Source organism: Plutella xylostella, chromosome 23 (assembly GCF_932276165.1).
Source record: "Plutella xylostella chromosome 23, ilPluXylo3.1, whole genome shotgun sequence".
Taxonomy (NCBI): Eukaryota; Metazoa; Arthropoda; class Insecta; order Lepidoptera; family Plutellidae; genus Plutella; species Plutella xylostella.
In genome coordinates, this window is record NC_064003.1 from 3,480,686 (window position 1) to 3,500,465 (window position 19,780).

At 39.1% G+C, this 19,780-nt stretch overlaps 1 protein-coding gene across 3 annotated transcripts in view; it reads right to left on the bottom strand.

The window, feature by feature from the left end:
• Nucleotides 1-438: 438 nt before the first annotated feature.
• The window catches only part of LOC105383554 (max dimerization protein 1), a 187,619-nt gene continuing 168,277 nt past the window's right edge, over nt 439-19,780 (bottom strand). For 2 of the 3 annotated variants that reach the window (XM_048629421.1, XM_048629418.1), the window contains exons 5-7: nt 13,080-13,296; nt 5,252-5,397; nt 439-4,495 (exon numbers count right to left, since the gene is read on the bottom strand). In XM_048629421.1, the coding sequence (XP_048485378.1) occupies nt 5,252-5,397; nt 13,080-13,296 (363 nt within the window). In that variant the 3' untranslated portion in view covers nt 439-4,495. Of the gene's footprint in view, nt 4,496-5,247; nt 5,398-13,079; nt 13,297-19,780 lie in introns of all 3 variants that reach the window. The other variant, XM_048629420.1, reaches the window with a different exon arrangement.

Here is a 19,780-nt window from a genome sequence, read left to right on the forward strand (position 1 = left end):
ATTTTATTTCAATCTTTAACCTACCTACTACGGCATCTTGCGTATCATCGTAGGTAGACATCTGCTACGCTACACCGACATAGTCGCACACACACACACGCACTCACGCCTTGTACTAATGTACTCCCTTGCGGGGTAGGCAGAGGTGCATTGCTGCACCCACTTTTCGCCATAGTGTTATGTTAGTCCCAATGTAATAGGGGGCGGGCCTATTGCCATTTTACGGGCACATCCAAGACCCGAGAACAAATATCTGTGTTTAAACAAATATCTGCCCCAGCCGGGAATCGAACCCGGAACCTTCGGCTCAGTAGTCAGGGTCACTAACCACTACGCTTTTCGGTCGTCTACTACTAAAATCTGATTAAATCCCATTATCTTTATATATATATTCTGTAGATTATGAATGTTATCAAGGATAAAAATGATACACAGAAGTTTTATTTATAATTTTATTAAATTAGTTCTATAACTTTTTACATATAGTAAATTATATGTGCCACAATTCGTTATTACATAGAACAATGCTTCGGTCACTAAGCATTTAGTTATTGGTATTCTATCATTCGTCACTACACTCGACAACGACACGCTTACGCACGATGCGTGACGTCACATGCTGTTATGTACAGCTTTTTCATTTCACCCATGATTAAAAACGCGTAAACGGTTGTCTATGCTTTAATGCAGTTCCGAAAAATACTGGCTGATTTTATTTTCCTTTTAAATTCGGTGTTCTGTTCCCGCGTTTTTGACCGTGACGTCATTAAAATAGGCGAAACTCCAAAATGGCGACACAGACGGCACTCAACTTGGTCCAAAATATGAAATATCTAATTTTATATAAAAATTTTGGCTTCAATATTTACATTTTAATTTTTACAATGCCCGGACTAAATTTTGTTTCTGACAAAGTTGATATTTGGTTGGTTCTAAACTCGGAAAACCGTTGTTTGAATTTAGAATTTTGCTAGTTTTTTTTTCAGTTTTAGGAGCTTAGGACCGAAATCTGTGATGCCATTGCAGAGCTGCGCAGAGAAAAGTTTATTGCAATAACAATTTCATTTCTAATGACACATTTCTTATCTAATGTTACGCGCATACAGTGCCACGTATGGTTCTAATACCCTATCGTTACAGTGACAAATGTAAATTCTAACTAACATTGACAATTTTCTAGTTTTTGCGTCCTCACCCTCAGTCTTCCTTGCCTGCTTTTCTGTAAAATAATTTCCTGCATATTGCGCTACTTCGCTTGTGGAGCCATGTCTGCCTGAAGACTGCGAATGGGGCGCGGTCTTAGATTATGATACATAGTAAGGTTGAATCGTGTGATTCGAAGAGTCGCAACCGAGGCTCACTGTAGCGATAGGATAGTCTGATAAGGAAGAGACAACATCAAAGGCAGATGACCGGATCTCCGCCGCCGCTTAACGCGCACTAATTTTATTAAAATTCTCCCTGTTTCGAGTTTAAAATTAACATTTACCATTAACACTCAAGTAGGGGCTTACACAGAATTTGTACTCTTAAAGCGTCCCGTAGGTAGCCGCCTAGCTCTCTCGCAAATAATTATGACTTTAAAATCGCTATACATTTTCAATACCTACTACAATTAATTATTAAACGATAGAATCCAATATTCATTTATATCAAATAGAAGGGGACAGATGTGAGCAAATATTCGAATTTGGAAACAGCAGGAATGAGGTCTGTTTTTTTAAATGTCCAGATTTAAAGCAACTGATGTGTTGTAGGGAGGCGTTTGTGAATATCGTTTGAACTGAATTAATGAAGATATGTTTGTGGTTCTATGATTGTATGACCGTAACTCAATAAAACTAAGAAGTTTTTTTTCAATAATTCCAGCCATTGTACAGTCTAAAACAGAAGTGAATGTAACTCAGACCGGTGGCAACCATCGAGTACATAACAAAAAGATTTTATTTTGTACAAACCAGCTTACTTATTTACACGAGTGAGAAAAGGTAAAGAAAACTTATAACTATTTTGCTTAACAAAGTAGTATTTACAAATAAGCTGGTTCGCGAGTTAGTTCAGTCTTCAGTTGTACGTTTAGTACACCGATGGCGCCACTGCTGACAACACTTGGTTACAACAACCTAACACACGCATTTATTACCATAAGAGATCAGACTGTCATTTCTAAAACAATTATTACATTTACAAAAATGATACATAAAAACTATCCTTACATCCGTACCTAAAACATACAGTAATGCAAACTTTAAATTATGTGACATTCAGTGTGGCCAGAAAGGAAAATGTCATAGCGGATGATACAAGGTGCATTCGAACTTAACAAGATGAGTAAATTGGGACACCACATAAAGATGATAATGGCAACTCAACTATAGTGACGCAAACTTGACTGACCTCCTGACAGCTGACTTATAAAAAGTGATTGTGCGTCAGAGGGTCGGTTTAGTTGGCGGCACTGTACACGAATTTGATCCAATAACATAGGTGGAAAGTACTTCAACCAATGAAAAGCCTAGTATCTTTAGAAATGAACTGCGTAATTGTACAAAATTTCAATTTCTTTATTTTTAATAAAGATACAATAGTAGTTGTAACAAAAATATATCTGTCTGTACTCAACTAGTTGTATTTGTCTAGAGAGGTGTCGCGACGACTGTGCACGTCGCGATATTGTCCGACTTTCCTTTCCATAGGTACATTATATTTATTATATTTTTGGTAAAATGAGTGTCCACATGAATAAATTTTCCAATAGAGTAATCATGTCATTGGACTTGCAAATTTATTAAAAATCTAGACTAGTTTTGAATGTCGAGCATGATCGCTCTGATTCGTCCAGACAAAATCGCTAAATTCTGATTGGTCGTTCAAAACTACTCTATATGATAAATTCTATATGAATAAATAATATTTTTTTAGAAAAATATGCGAATAAATAGAGGAATATAAAAGGACCAATTACACGAATGACAAATTACTACATTGGTGCTGTGTGACAAAGACGTGAGATCATTAATATTCAAATTAATACTTAAGAATACAAAAGTTAGTTGGTGATGTTGATAATTTGTATAAGAAAATAATTCCGTGGAATTAAGCGGCCTGTTATGTGGAATAAAATGTTTGCTGTAAAATTAATTGATTTACAACAAAAGCTCAAAATTACAGTTTTTTTTAAGGATCATAGCCGAAAATAAGTTACAATAAGTTAATTTGACGGACTGAAGAATAAAACTTAAATTAATGTTTAATGAATTTTTTGGTGGGTTTCGCTCTTATAAACCCTTGCGAATATAAAAAAAAAGTAATTAAAAAGTGATTCTGACGCAACAGCATTCAGAACACACCAAATAAAATTACAGATCTAACTCTATTTGATTAATTTATACAACAAAATAATTATATATACAGATATAAAATTGATATTTATCTATACAACATGAGCTAGAAATAGCAACTTTTGTGAAAAATGATAACAATAAGTACCTACTAGAGTTTTCTAGAACGCTTCCCATTTACCGTACATTCTATAGTCCATTATAGTGAGTCAGGGGATAAAATAAAAATATGATTAAATAAATGAACATTAATGTAGGGGCCATTTTGTCGATCGTTTCACATAATATATGACATGAAATATATTATGTTAATTCTTCTTTGGAGGAAAATATATTAGCACTAAATTAATATTGAATAATAAAGATTTCTTAAAGTAAAAGTATAATAAAAAATATAGAATCTGTTATACAGAAAATAATCTTTTTTACAAGCTTTTTTTGTTCATAACATAGTGAAGGGAATGAAAAGACAAAAAAGTAAGAGTTGAAAGTTAAGATGCAGGTAGAAAAGATTGATTTATTAGCATGTCAGTTGTTTTTTTTAAATAAATAAGTAAGAAAAAGGAAAAATAATCTTTGAATATATTTTTTGGCAATTTTGTACTCAGAGATGGTAAAATTGGAGTTTTAGTGTAATGTGTTGGTCTGTCGGCGGTGATCGAATAAAATAATAGTTTCCCGGCTCAGTTGGAAATTGTACTTACAAATTTTATAAAAAAAATACCAGAACATTACAAAAATAATAAAAAATATTTTAAACAAATGCAGGTCATCAGAAGAAAACCAATGTACTTTTACCGAATAAATTAGCCAATACAAAAAATATTACAATACAATTTCCGACATCACCCAGACACTTGACAAAAGGGCATTACTTTAGTGGCGGAGCGCATTCGGCGGCCCGCGGTGTTTCCCGGATCCCGGAGTTCCCGAATCCCGGAGTTCTCTAATCCCGGAGTTCCCAGTTCCCGCGGGATCCCGGCGAGGTCCCGTCAGCCTCTACAGCGATCTCGACACTACTAAGAACGTTCACCGAAGAATAGTTAGGTATCACCAGTCACAAGAAACAACATTTGCCTTAGTACATATATCAACAAAATGTTCTACAGTTTTCGCGCTACACCCCCATGCGCCGGCCGTGCACGCACAGTCTTCTGAAAAGAAGAAATAAATACAAATTAGTACAGTATACAGGTAAAAGAGGGTTAATTTGAAGATAGAAAAGAAATAATCTAAGTTTCTGTTAATGTTTATCTTTTATAGTGCCACAAACTTATCTGTTCCGGTGAGAGCGAACTAAATTGGTCCATACCTCATTACTTACTAATGAATTTCATATAGACATGACATAGATTATATGGACCAATTTAGTTCGCTCTCACCGGAACAGATAAGTTTGTGGCACTATAACAGGATTATTCAGGCACACAAGATTTGTTATTCAATTCGCGAACGTCGAAAAGTGAAGTGTAGAAAAGGTAACTTGTATGAAGTCACTGAAGGGTTACTCTATACTGACGAAAAACGAACGAACGAGAGAGAACTTTTGTGCAATCGGCACTTTTAATACTTATTTATTTATTTATTTATAATACAACGAGATAGAGTCGTGGCTCGCCCAGTAGCGCTCCGAAACTTAGTTTTTCGTTATATAGAGTAACCCTCCTGATCCATTTGTTGTAGGTTTTTCGGGTACGCAAAAAACAGCTCAACCACGAGCATCCGGCGCCCCGACCACTTCCGAAGTCGCGTCCGTCAGCGAGGAACTGCGAATGCGAAAGCATTCTACATCGTCTTCTTTTCTACTTCTTCGTTGGTGGTGTTCCATTTGCGGATGCTTGTGCGGCCGTCGGCGGATGTATCCGCGGACGTGTAGTGTAGCCATGAGATGAGATACTATAGTCACGTACCTAGACGAGCAGCGTGGTGTCTGTGGGCGCGCGGCGGCGGCGCACGGCTCGCACGCCCAGGCCGCTGTCGCCGCTGCCGCTGCGCCCCGACACCAGCGACTCGCTGTCGCTCTGGTTCGACGTGTAGCCTATCACGTCCACCTCGTCTGTGGAGAGAGAGAGAGAGAGGGGTTTAATAAACAGGTCCTGAACACCTTGCATAATCTCAACACTCAACATATTATTATAATCTAGAGGTTACATACAATATTTCATTTAAATTTCGAGATACATTTCGTGAGTCAGTGAATGTCATGTGAGTGAAAATTGCACCCTGGTCAGTGCCCGTAGCACGGGTCTATTATCGACGTCGATATACTCGTTTAATGCGCGTATTTAAGGAAAATTGATAAAGTGACGTTTATCTATGTCGATAACGGACCTGTAAGCGGGGACTGTCTCTACAGTCTCATCAGTAACTCTCTCTAGAGTTGGGACATTTTTAAGGGATTGAAAATCTGTGGACATTAAAAAGTGCAGAATTTTATTATTCTAAAATTTACGGGCTAAACAACAAATCCATAGCTAAGCTTTTCGCACATCGCCGGTGCGAACGCAGCCAGCATTCATTAATACAAAAGTAAACACAGCATTAGCAGGTAGGTACAGTGAAAAGGTAATAAATCGTATTTGTTTGCTCAATCCGAAGAAGAAACAAAAACCGTTTTAACGTAGAACGCTCACAACAATCATTGGATTCGCAATCTGTATGTTTTTATTGCTCGCTTCAATTTCCTGCACTGCGTTACAACGTACGAACGATGCTCCCCGTTATACGCATTTATAACCCAATTTCCAGGGAACAAGGTCTAATTTCCTCTTCCAACTGTTCCCTATCCCCGTAGGTAATACATAGATTACGTATAACATCCTATGAATAGGTCAAATGTTAGATTAAGTGAACTTTTAGATATTTATAACCTTCTTAAAAATGATAAAATTTAGAAATGACCTAGGTAGACATAAATAAGACAGATATAAGCTAACTGTTTAAGTAATGGTTAAGATAAAACTAAGCATTAAAATCTCAGAATAAAAGTACAAATGTAAAATTATAAATTCTCCTGGAAACATAAACCATAATCATGACCAATGTACTCATCAAACTGCACAACTTTCCGCAAGATTATATTTAATCGGTTCGCTCAAAACTTTTCACGGAACGCTGAATGTGAAATTATACGAGCTAGGTAGTGCTATTATGCTGACGATAAGTAAAATTTAAAGCTGAAATCAGCTCGCTTCATTATTCATGTAATAAAGCCAAAGTGCAGCTGGCACATTTAAACTTTTCGTTTGTACAGCAGTTATTAACATTTTAAATCCGCTTTGCGAACCGCACCGGACTTGAATAATGTAATATGTATCTATTAAAAGCCGTGTTTTACTAAACTAAGTGCCGTGTTTAAAACGAACACTAAATATTTCATAAAATTTGTAAGTAGGTACATTTAACTTGTAAGTACGTTTAAAATCCTGAAAATCTAGGTAAGTATGTATTTGTCCACTAAAATAAATATATCCCTGTCGGTAAACTGGCCCGACACATGCCCGAGACCTATGTAACAGCACTAGATAAATAACATACGTAAGTGTTATTTAGGTAAAACTCAGGTACTTATATAATGTACTTTTAAAATACAAGATGTCTTTTTTAAAGTTGAATCAATTCTATAAGGAAAAACGGAGTATTCGGCGTCTCTTTATACTCTTCCCTTCACACATAATTCATCGAGATAAATTCCTAATTCAATAACCAGCCCCTGTGGAAAGCTACGAACATCGCATTTTCAAATTGACAGTCTTTTTCAGACGCATTTTTTCAGCGTTTAATGGAAAATAATGTTTTTCTTTGAGTACTAATCTCTTATAAAATTAACGGTAGGTACCTAGGTTAGTAGGTAATAAATAATCACCTTATCACCTACTTACCTTGCTACTGTTAATTTTATATAGGTACCTACCTATAGTGTTAAGTTCTGTTCTAGGTACTTGCAATGAACGAAAGCTTACACAGGTAGGTATCCATTTCGACACAGTTCCCAAAATTTGTGAACTTTGCGCCACTTGATCGGCACTAAAGTAAAGTCACAGTAAACTAGCGAAAATATGGGCCATTTTTCCTTAAATTCCCGCTCAACTTTGCACAAAAGTTTTATCTCCTTCACATTCACCTGAGGAATCAACTTTCAACCCTCTTTTGTGATTTGGAAAAACGCGAATACAGGGAGTTGTAAAAACTTTATACATTATCCATCGCTAAGATAAGCGCATTTTTTTCAGTAAGTAGGTAATTTCAGCGCCATTGCACTAGTAAGTTTACTGGCACCTATTTAAAAATACATACGTTTTTTTAAGTCGGTTAAAAAACTATTAAATGTTATGGCGTTATGATAGGGATAGTTGCAGTGTGGTACACACATTCGACCATGATTCAACCCTCATTCAACCAAAGACATTGCTTATTACATCGCGACCCAACTCGGTTATTTATTTAAACAGGCTGGCTGGTAGCAAACTCTCTATTGCATAAAAAGAGCAAACCAGCTGATAGTTTCCCGCGCAAAACTATAGACAACGGTCACAATTCCGCCATTAAAAGCATCTGACCAAAATACTATCGGGTTCGGTCGCGCCAACGCCAGTAAATCAGCTGGAGCCAATAATTTAACGTTTCTTTGTTTCTCGACGCAATAAATTTCCGGACGACTCGTCCCAGGGCAGTAATGACGTAACAGCGCTGCCCTCTAACGATGTTGATGCATTGCTCTACCGCGTCTATGGCGTGCGTTTGGAAGAAACATTGTTTTCGAACGTACCTCTGTCTAGTGTGGCAACGGCAATGGCTGCTCATGAAATTCAGTCTACTAGTTTGTTGAAAATAGTACGTAAGTATAATATATATTTTGACAGCATCTAATTTCATCGTCTAATGACGTATACTAGCAGCATTGCGTAGTTATATAGTTTCAGTTTCAGTAAATTGCTGAAGTGACCATAGTAGGAAATTAATGATTTTTTTCCATTCCCCTACAATTTAGATTCCATGCCAACTCAGTGTACCGACATTAGCTTTAATCGAACAATTGCATGGCGAACACCTTTGACATATACTATACTTATGTACCCGCCATGTTTAAGGTCAGTGGTCTAGTAAACACACACTGTCAGTCACCAGGCAATCAGCTGAGGCCGTAGTGGACTGGTCGATAATATATTTAAAGCCAAAGTGCTTTATTAGCTTTTATGCTTTATTCTTTTGTTCGAGTTAAAAATATACAAATAACACATAACAGTCATAACAAGTTTTGTTCCATTTGTCTTAATATTTCATGTCATAGTCTCTATTCTGCAACCTTGCATCTGCAGATAACAAGATCGTGTTTTTAACAAATACGCAGTGAGCTGGGATCGAAGTTGGGTCTTCCTTCGAAGCCCATTCCCCAACTGAGCTACCAGCGATTGGAGTGGTCCACAATATTAATAAAATACACACGCGCTCTCGTCCCAGTCCAATTAAAGTTGGAAGCCTCCAGTTACTAGTATGACACGACCAGCTTAGCTGGGTCCCTTGACATTTGCTTGCCAAGTTTAATGTAAACAACCCTAGTAGTTTTCTTAATAAGCATGGCCTGTATGGTTTGGAGTTGCCAACGTCGCTTATGTAAAGAAGGGTTTATTATAATGGACTTTGTGTAGGTAACCACGGCTCCTAATGGTGGAAAAGTACTTATCTATTCCGACAGTGACTTTTAAGAATACAACTAGCCGTTTTGTAAGTAACGAAGGACACTTTTTTTTAAACCAAACCTTTGCCGGGAATTTTAACGCCAATTTACAACAACAGAAAAAAACAGACAAATAACAAGCATTTTGTTTACTTTACTTCTCCTACGTGGATGTTTAAACCGAATGGTGGTCTAGTAGTATATGCAGGTTCGCTGCTCAATATTGCATCAGGACCCTGGTCCGTTAAAAGGGTAATACATGAGTAATGAGACGCAGTGGTACGGGCCATTCTCGGCCATACGACTTTGCAGGCGTGTGTCTAAACTAATAGACATTAGGCAATGGCATTGCCACTAACAGCATGAATACCATCGTCATAATGATCCTATGGAAATATCTACTACTTATGTGATTCCATAAGTAACATCACTTTTATAACTTTTTGATTGTTTAAAATCATATATAAATTACATATACTTAAATACATACATACATACCTTCAATTATGCGGGGATCACTCATTAATTTAATGCCTATCCGCTGGTAGCGTTATTTTATCACAAAACCCACGTAAGTATCTCGAATTACTAATGAATCTGATCGCGATAACGCAAGAACAAACGCACAACTCGAATCCGCGAGCTAAACTAAAACAACCGAACCAAATTAGACAAAATACAATACCTACCCACAAGTATTAATAAAAAATCTTCGCTGACTTCAATCGAACATCGGTTGTTGGTCTTTCTTCTCAAATAGACGGTACGATACGATCTATCGTTTGAAACTCAGTGGGTATTCCTGAACAAACTGCGCCGCCGCTGCCAATACAGACCAGTGCTGAAATCTGGACGACAGGGCTTAAGCTTTCAAAGTCGGCAACTTACCCAAGCCTATACCGATCTTATATCGCGGTGCCAAGGTTCATACTACTCTGACCAAGACACAAGTAATGGTAGCTTTTAGCAAGTAATAGGCATTTTCAGGGTTTATTGCGGGTTTTGTTTCTTGGATCATGTTTTATTGTTATACCGAGGATATACTTGTGTACAGAAATGGTCAAATACTCATGTTTATAGCCACATCTTACTTGAGTGATATTGCCTTAATTAGCTGAACACAATCATAATTCTTTAAAACGACACGGTAAAGGCAATTGTAATTTTCTTTCATTATTAGTAAAATAATCATTAATTGAATATGCAACTCTCTTGAAGAGCTTTTTAATCTGCTTGAGGCAACCACTATCAAAACATAATAGTAATATTATATTACCTAAGCTAAACCTAACTGTATAAGTTTATAGTAAAAATGAAATATCGTAGAATAAAATCATTATCAAACCGTTTTCCGAATCCGAATACAATTTCAAAAACAGAACATAACACTCCTCGACTGTCAGTTTCCATTTCCAGCCAGCCAGTGTAACTGAACCGAACTGGCCCGAAGGAATGTGTTCCATTTCGACACAAATGCTATACACACTGCCGAGCACAAACGGCACTAGAAATGCTGGCATACGCTGCGAGTGGAATGCTTTTTAGACGGACCCGTGTTTGGTCCCGTCCGTCTATAGCTAGAGCTGAACTTGCATAGGTATAGAGGACTGAAGGTACTGTTCTCTATTCCGTTTTTGAAATCTGGAATTCGTATTTTAGATAGGTATAACTTACTCTGATATAACCTAGGTAAGAAAGCAAAGAAATTCACGTTACCTATATAGGATTTTAAACTGTTTGTATGTCCTAAGTTGTATCTAACTTAAAATTTATCTTCTAGGTTCTCGTAAATGGGCAACTCAAACATTTTGTTTCTGATGCTTCAACTAACTTATTATATTACTACAAAAAGCGCTAGATGCCGGTACAATCCTAACCCTTATAAAACTCGTTCCAACCTTTCCGATGACGAGGCGTTAATGTTGCAGAACTGCTTTTCATGTTACAAGTAATTTGAAAAAAGAAAACCTGCCCACCGATTTTCCGAAACCAACAAATACACGTAAAACTTAACCCTCAAACGGCGTCGGCGGCCATAATCGTCGCCGGTCGGTCATTGCGCATTAGAGGCGTAATTAATAAACGGGTAGGTGGCGAGAGGCCCCCGATAAGCCCGCTGCGGCGCCTCTCGTAAATCACCACCACTAATGACGCCCTGGAGCCCTAGGGCTTCGCTACACATCGATAATCGTACGGCGAAATATGCCTTTTGCCGCTTATTGAAAAATTGTACGCCGTTGCACGGGTTGAGAAAATTGTTGCGTCGTCTTTCGCTAACGGTATAACACGTGAATGATATACGTTTGTTTGCCGTGGCGTTTTAATATATAAGTTGATACGTTTTTATACGGTCGTGTTAAAGAATTTAATGTTCTCAACCTAAACATTGCTAGTTCGCGTGCGACGGCCTGACAAGTTCATTTCCTACACAAACCCGCGCCGTATAACTTAGCATACGAAATGCAAGCGCATTACAGAGTCGAGTGGAGGAAAATATCGAAAACAATATTCGAGATATCGATATTCCGGCTCCACTTGACGATCGACGAGTAGTGCGAGTTGTGCGCGTAGTGCGAGACCGACACGGGATCAATACCGCACTCCACTCCGCGTATTTACAGAGCCGGGCCGACCCACGTTACGCAATTTAAAAAAAATAGTTGCTGCCGGACGCTGTGAAAATTGAATAAAGGCACGGCGCGGTGTTTTGGCGCATCGCATCGATACACAGAACACGATTAACGTAATGCGATTCCGAGTACCGCCGGCTCTTAATGAACAAGGGCTAGCCTGATCCCGCCGCCCCCCGCGCCCCCCGCCCCCCGCACGTCGATGCACATTCATTTTGCACGCGAGCGTCGAGCGCTCGTCGAAACTCCCAAATAAAAAGGTACCATAAAAACTTGGCGGGTATCTATCTCTTTTTACGTCCGCCCGTCTCTTGCAAATGACATACGATTTCTGTCTGCGCTCATTTAAATTCCCTACTGTTTTATTTCGCTTAAACGTACCGCGAAAATATTTACGTTTATAGATCCCGCATCTCCATGCAAACGACACGGCCGGCAGCGGAGACACGGATTATCATAAATCGCTTTTGATGGCGAAGTGTGCGCGGGAGCGGGCGCGATAAACTTACCTAATGAGTCGGTTAATCGCCGTCGTCAACTATTTATACGCCCAATAAGTCCACTAACTGTGATCCCGTTTTCCATATCAAAATAAAAAGCGCCATAAAAAAGGAGCGGGCAGCGGAAAGGGAAAGTTTTTCGGGCGGCACAAAACCGCCGGCGAACAATGGATTAGCGATTTATGGAGCTCCTGAATAAGTGTGCCGCTGACAGCTAAATTGCTAAAGTTAATGCATAAATAAAAGGTAACAATATAGGCTCGCCCCGGGAGCCGTGGCCGCGGCCGCAGTCGCAACTCGCATTCAGCTGACCACCCCGTTTTTAATTTGAACTTGTACCTAGTATGTTTTAGCACGAACGCTTTTGAATATTAATAGGCAGGGAAATGGATCTTAGACCACTGCGAACTGCAAATGCGATGGTTACTGTCGAGCGCATTATACTTGCACCCAGAGGAAGGATGCGAGCAAAGTATTTGTAAGCTATGTAACTGTTTGATCAGATTGTCATCATCAGGTTTTATGTATCCGGGAAAAACAGAACGGGAGTGCTCTTTTCTATGGTCATTCCATCCTAAATCACCGCCCTTAAACCTTCCATGCCTTTTGAGTTCACTTGCACCACAAGATGGCGGACTCTCTAACATCTGGACCCATTCATCCCCCTGCACTCACCAATTTCAGAGACGGAGGAAGCAAGCGGTCTTTTATATACCTATGCCCTTTGCAGATGTTCTCTAAACCCTCTGTTTTGCTTATAAATTGACAAAAGCACACACAAGATGGCGTCCCCACGTCTGATCCCATTCACTCACCGCTTTCAGACACGGAGGACGGCAAACGGTCCTCCATATACCTATGCCCTCTCTTTTGCCTGTAAGAAGTTCACACACAAAAGATGGCGTCTCCACGTCTGGTCCCACTCACTCACCGCTTTCAGACACGGAGGAGGGCGAACGATCAGCGGTAGAAACCCCCGACGAGGACTCGAGGCTGCTGAGCGAGTCGGCGCGCGTGTGCGGCAGCGGGGGGCGCGCGGGGGGCGCGGGCGAGGCGCGCAGCTGCGCCAGCCGCCGCCGCAGGTACCTCTGCTCGCGGGATAGCTGCTCCTTGTGGGAGGAGTGGCGCTTTTCCCGCTCTTCTAGGCTCTGGGGAGGGAGATAGTTTGTTGTTAATAATCGGGTTATGATTTTTTTCAATGGTGTTAGTATTAAACTTTACCCTAAATAAAGAGAAGGCTAGGGAGAAGAAGAATGGTACAGTTATACGTCTATATGTCTGGGGTACTATAAGTGATATACAATACGTATAAGTCTAGCTTATTCTTTCACTACGGTGACAAACACTATAATACTATAGTTCAACTCTAGTGTTTGAACCGACACGTTATGAAGAAGAATGTCAATGTGGTGTAAGGTTCTATTCCTGCGTCAGACAAGTTTTCGAATAAGTTGTTTCAGGCATAAATGTACCTACAAAGAATTCACTATCGCATTACAATCGTTCAGTCCCCACGAATAGCGGGCGAGCAAATCTACCGTAGCGTGTTTACCCCGACTAAGCCCGTGTCAGATACAATTCTGAAACTAATTTGCCACAAAAAGTTGCCGTCATAATCAGCGGGCAAATTATCGCGATTAGATTATATCGATCGCTAAACTTTGCCCGAGCTCCATCGCTAGTTGGCAAGGGGTTGCTCGCATCATCATTGTGACGTCACACGACTTTCGTTCTTGCAAGTTGGTAGTAGTGGGTCGCTAAATTAATAGGTGATGAGATTGTTTTGCGCAATGCGTAACGTGCTCGCCTAGATTACATTGGATACCGGAACGTCTAGTTTTGTTTTGTTTTAGATATTGGATGTGCGATGCTTTTATTAGAAATGAATTACCTAGTTCATCTTTTTTATTAATCAGTGTAAGTAAGCTACCTAAATTTTCAATAGATTTCTTTCTAAAATAAAATGGTAAAATAACATAGGTACAAAAACTATAGGGGGTTAAAAATTACGCAAGCAATTTGTACAGTACCTACATATACAGGCAGTTGCAGAAAGGGTAAGTAAGTTAAGTAGATGTAAAAGGTAAGGGTGACTGACCGACTACTGATTTATCAATGCACAGACCAGATAAGTAGACCAATGGACCTGAAATTTAAATGTAACATAAAATAATAAAAAGCGTCGAATGAAAGAAAATTATTTAACTACGCGGGAATTGACAGGAAATACTTTAAAGAATCCTTCGCGGCGAAAGCTACACTTATATTATTACTACCCTCAGACTTTCCACGCTGATCACAAATTCCTATCGCAAAAGAAAAACTTCAGCAGCCCAATGATTAATGCGCCGACCACACTATCCTAACCTTGACAATGTGTTGGTCGCAGGACGCCGCTTCCACCATTACTCACCGGCGGCTAAATTCTAAATCTTAATTTCGCCAAGAATTTACGGCGACGGGTGCGGGCGAGGGAAATATGGAGGCAGTCCCCCCCCTCCATCCCCCGCTCGCCCGGCCTCACCCCCCCTCGCCCGTGCGGCGTGCGGTGGTGTTGCGAGATACGAGAGAAATTGTGTACCAAATTAGGTGGGGCTGCTTTTTAACGCCCTTTGCTTGACTCGTGTATTTTTTTGATGTACCTATGTGTTGTTAGGTAGGTACAATACATGATGGCATTAAATTTGTTGTTGACGTGGCTTGTTTTAAGTTTTTATTAGTTACTTGGTCGTTACAGAAAGAAAATGGGCATTAAATTGCCTTAAATTTTCTCGGCCTTAGGCCGGTCAGATCTAAGCAACTTTTCAGTAGGTATCTGTATCTTACCCGTTTAAAACTCCCTAATGCATAAAAACTCAAACCAAAAACACAACCAAATCAAAATCAAACACCAACACCCTACGAAAACATTAACAAATTCAGACAGCCTACGCTCTTCCACACACAACTATAAACTGTGGCTACTACCACAGCAGCTAGCGTCCGAGCGAGCGGAGCGGAGCCGAGCGGAGCGATGAGTTATGTGAGCTATAAATCTGTCGTGTCGGTGGTCGTCGCTTCCGGCCGCGTCGGTCGCCGGTCGCGATGCGATAGCGGCGCTGTCCAGAATACGGGCTTAGTCGCACTCGGTTCTAAATTTGAATTTTATTTGTCTCGTTTGTTGGAAGATCTAAAGGTCAAGGGGTTGTGTGTCTTCATTGGGAAGTGTGCAATGATGTGCAATAAAGTAAGAATTGTTTTAAAATAAATGTCGTTATAAGTATTCAATTCGGTAATAGGACATGGAAGCTGCTTCGTCTCAGAGCTTCTCACAATTCATTCACAAAGAAAGTTACATTACATCTAATTGCACGTGCGAGAGCATTTTAATATCTATATGTAAGTACATATACTTAAATGAACATCCGTGCCCCAGAACATCTAAATGTAACTAGCGGTGGAAGTACCTAAATGGTAGTCTCTGAAAACCTTATTTTTTAAGCTTAATTATCTGAAATTGCTTTTATTTTAATTTTACCGATACCCTAAAGTAATATCCTTAAAAGTTTAATATTTGGAAAAGTTTCTCACAGACATCAGAGCCGTGGAATCGTCAAACGATAAAATGATACAGCAAGTAGTATATTGTAACGTGTAAGCGATATTTTTGATTCAATTCCCTTGACACCCTCACTTGCATACCCGGAGGCGTAGCTCCTACTCCGCGTCTGCAATCACTCGTCACTCGGTGAAATTAATTCCGTCGACGTCAAAATGGACAGGCGTTTCGCTATATCGAATTAGAATAACAAAACACCGGGCCTGCAAGATTATTAAAGTATCAAATTCTGTATCAACAGTATTCGGTATACGGTATACCGGCGAAATGTAATTTCGTTTCGTGAATAGTAAGAGCTCTGTTTGCTTATTTTAATGTAAGCTGCTTTACATAAAATGAAATTTGCCGAAACGTTTCTACCGCCGAGTCTTAGTGGATTCCATCTGAATGTAATAAATGTTTGAAAAACAAAACTTGACGACTTATGGTGCTAGAGTATGAATGTGGAATAAGCCAAGAATTAAGAGGTTGTTAGAATTCATAGTCCAAACCTAGCATACTAAATATATTTTTTATATTATGGTTATGAATTATGTACTACTAAAGTCTTCTACTTCCTGCTAAAGCCTTCACGGTGGCTTAATTTTCGCCCGCAATATTCGCTTCGTCGAAAATGTTTCCCGTGGGAATTACAGGCTAAAAAGTTTCCGATATCGCCCTCCAGTTTACCATCTATTTTTCTCAAAAACTAAACAAAAGTTTTCAGTTTTTTTTACCGTTTTTAATACGTACATACAATGTTTTTAAAATTTTCGTAAACTTACAATGAAATATCTCACTTCACTCTCAAATTATGGCATGTCCAAGGGAAATGAGGGTTGATTTTTATACATAAATAGATGTACTTAATCAACCCCGTATAATTAGGAAAAGATCAGTGGTCTGAAAACTTCTCATTAGTTAAACCAGCGATTTACCACCACGAGCAGTGAACTGTAATGATTATGATTGTAAGCATAATCTAATGATTATGATTGTTGATATAATCAAAGTGATTATCGATTGTGAAATTGGCATGTTAATTAATCGGGTGAGCAGTTAATAATAGGATTAAGTGAAGAAACATTATCTGTAACTGATATTTTAAATGAATCACATGGGTATAAATAAACAAACAAAACTGACTCTAATAAAAGTTTTTTTCCTGAAAAACGTTAACTAAACTTATTATTATCATGATAATCTGCTAACGATGAGACTTCTAATCTAAAGTCATTTCAATTATGAAATTAATCCACTTTTAGGATGCGTTCAGGAAAACAAAAATCCTACAAGAGAGCATTAATAAGCACGATGAGTATACCCTCAGTGAAAAATACCCATCTCGAAATCTCCAAGGGATTCTCAAAAAGACAATGGGCAGATTGGGACCACCCTCCAATAGCATTAAGACTAACATCGTTGGATAGGTCTTGTCAATAGGAATAACTTTTGCTATGACAGCTTTGTTGTCACAGTTGTCCGTTCAGAGATATATGACTTATAAGTTCCGATACTCGTCAGTTCATCTTACTGCTATTGGAGGCTGGACCACCCTCCAATAGCAGTAAGACTAACGTCGTTGGATAGGTCTTGTCAATAGTAATGACTTTTGCTTTGACAGCTTTGTTGTCACAGTCGTCCGTTCAGAGATATATGACATATAAGTTACGATAGGGGGTTAATTATATATTTTCTTGAGAAGAAAAATAATAGCACTGGTGATTCTTTAATTATTTATTATTTTAATTACACTACCTACACTATCAGACGAGATCTGGGCATATTGGATAACAATAACTGACGATAAAAAACAAAAAAGGCAGCGGTGGAGGTGTATTCTGCCTCCAATAGCAGTAAGATGAACTGACGAGTATCGGAACTTATAAGTCATATATCTCTGAACGGACAACTGTGGAAAGAAAGCTGTCAAAGCAAAAGTTATTCCTATTGACATGACCTATCTAACGACGTTAGTCTTACTGCTATTGGAGGGTTGTCCAGCCTAAAATAGCAGTAAGATGAACTGACGAGTATCGGAACTTATATAAGTCATATATCTCTGAACGGACAACTGTGACAACAAAGCTGTCAAAGCAAAAGTTATTCCTATTGACAAGACCTATCCAACGACGTTAGTCTTACTGCTATTGGAGGGTGGTCCAGCCTCCAATAGCAGTAAGATGAACTGACGAGTATCGGAACTTATAAGTCATATATCTCTGAACGGACAACTGTGACAACAAAGCTGTCAAAGCAAAAGTTATTTCTTTTGACAAGACCTATCCAACGACGTCAGTCTTACTGCTATTGGAGGGTGGTCCAGCCTCCAATAGCAGTAAGATGAACTGACGAGTATCAGAACTTATATAAGTCATATATCTCTGAACGGACAACTGTGACAACAAAGCTATCAAAGCAAAAGTTATTCCTATTGACAAGACCTATCCAACGACGTTAGTCTTACTGCTATTGGAGGGTGGTCCAGCCTCCAATAGCAGTAAGATGAACTGACGAGTATCGGAACTTATAAGTCATATATCTCTGAACGGACAACTGTGACAACAAAGCTGTCAAAGCAAAAGTTATTCCTATTGACAAGACCTATCCAACGACGTTAGTCTTACTGCTATTGGAGGGTGGTCCCAGCTCCCATATATTGTTGCCCATCCTCTTTTGACTGCAGCATGACATAATTTATGTTTCCTCGCTGTTTATATCTGCAAATGATCCTAAATAACTAAGACATAAAGGTCACAATCAAAAGGAAAGCGAATACTTCACATTGCCTGCTCCCAAAAGAATAATTAATTATACCAAATGATTTAAAAGCTAATTTGCGAAAAAAATACTCCGCGTTCGGAAAACGTTGGGGGAAAATCTCAAGTGTCGGAATATAATGCGAATTAAAATCACTTTGGCCGAGAATCGAACCGGGACCGTCGAGTGACGCCGGCAAATGGTCACTTTAGATAAGTGCCATCTTATTGTAATTATCTAGAATGTTTTCCAAGGACCTAACCGTATTATTTCGTTTCGTAAAAGCTTGGTAGGTTTCTATCGCCGGTAATAGTCTACTATTGGACTCTTTCTGCAAGATTGGAACGTTGTGCCATAATCTCGGCATTTAATAATTTCAGATATTAGATACTTACATACAATACAAACATTCAACCGTCTGTCTAGATTCGAACCTGAGACTTCCTCCCAAGCAGCCGGTGTTCCTAACCGCTACACACAATTCGCCAAACTTTCGGTCGGTCGGTTGTGTTACGCTAATTCACCGTAAAGCAAACTTCATCATTGTACAATGTACATGAGTTAGTAAGTTATTTATTATGACTATTACAAGTTTTACTGAAACTAAAGTCTAACAGAGTTAGCTCCGCCGCACAGTCTGGCGGAATTATGTGGAACTTCTGCGAAAACCACTAGTTACGGAGTAGATATTATTATGGAGATTGTAAATTGAAACACGATGGAATTGTGCTGATATTTTAGTGTAGTGGACTACACTCGCGTATCACTCGCGTAGTGAATAAGTTTCAAAATTAGTAAGAGACCTCCCTCGCTTGACAGACAACCAAATGCTAACCAGAGGATAGAAAATAGATAGCCTGAGGATGGATGAGGAAGGCAGAGGAAACTTTGATCAGTTGCTCCGTGAAAACGGACTATGCTTATCAGTGTACTAATGTGAGGTGCAGATGATTAGAGGTATGTGTATCACATTATACATAGAGTAAGAGTAGCAATAGACATCTACTTTAATTCTTTACACAATTATATAGGAGACTATCATATGAGTACCCGCGACCTGTTTGAAACAACGCGAAAACACGTCCCATTCCTCCGAAATCGTTCTGTATACCAATTATGTCACATCCTGAAAAGAAACACCTAAGAGACATGTGCGGTGTCACCAGTGTAACGAGACCCCGACCACAGAGCTCGGAATACTCACTGCGGATATCATACCAGAGTCACTGTTCCGAGCTCTCCGCCCAATATTTAGCTAAACGATCACCTCTCACGCCGAAACATGCCCTATTCAA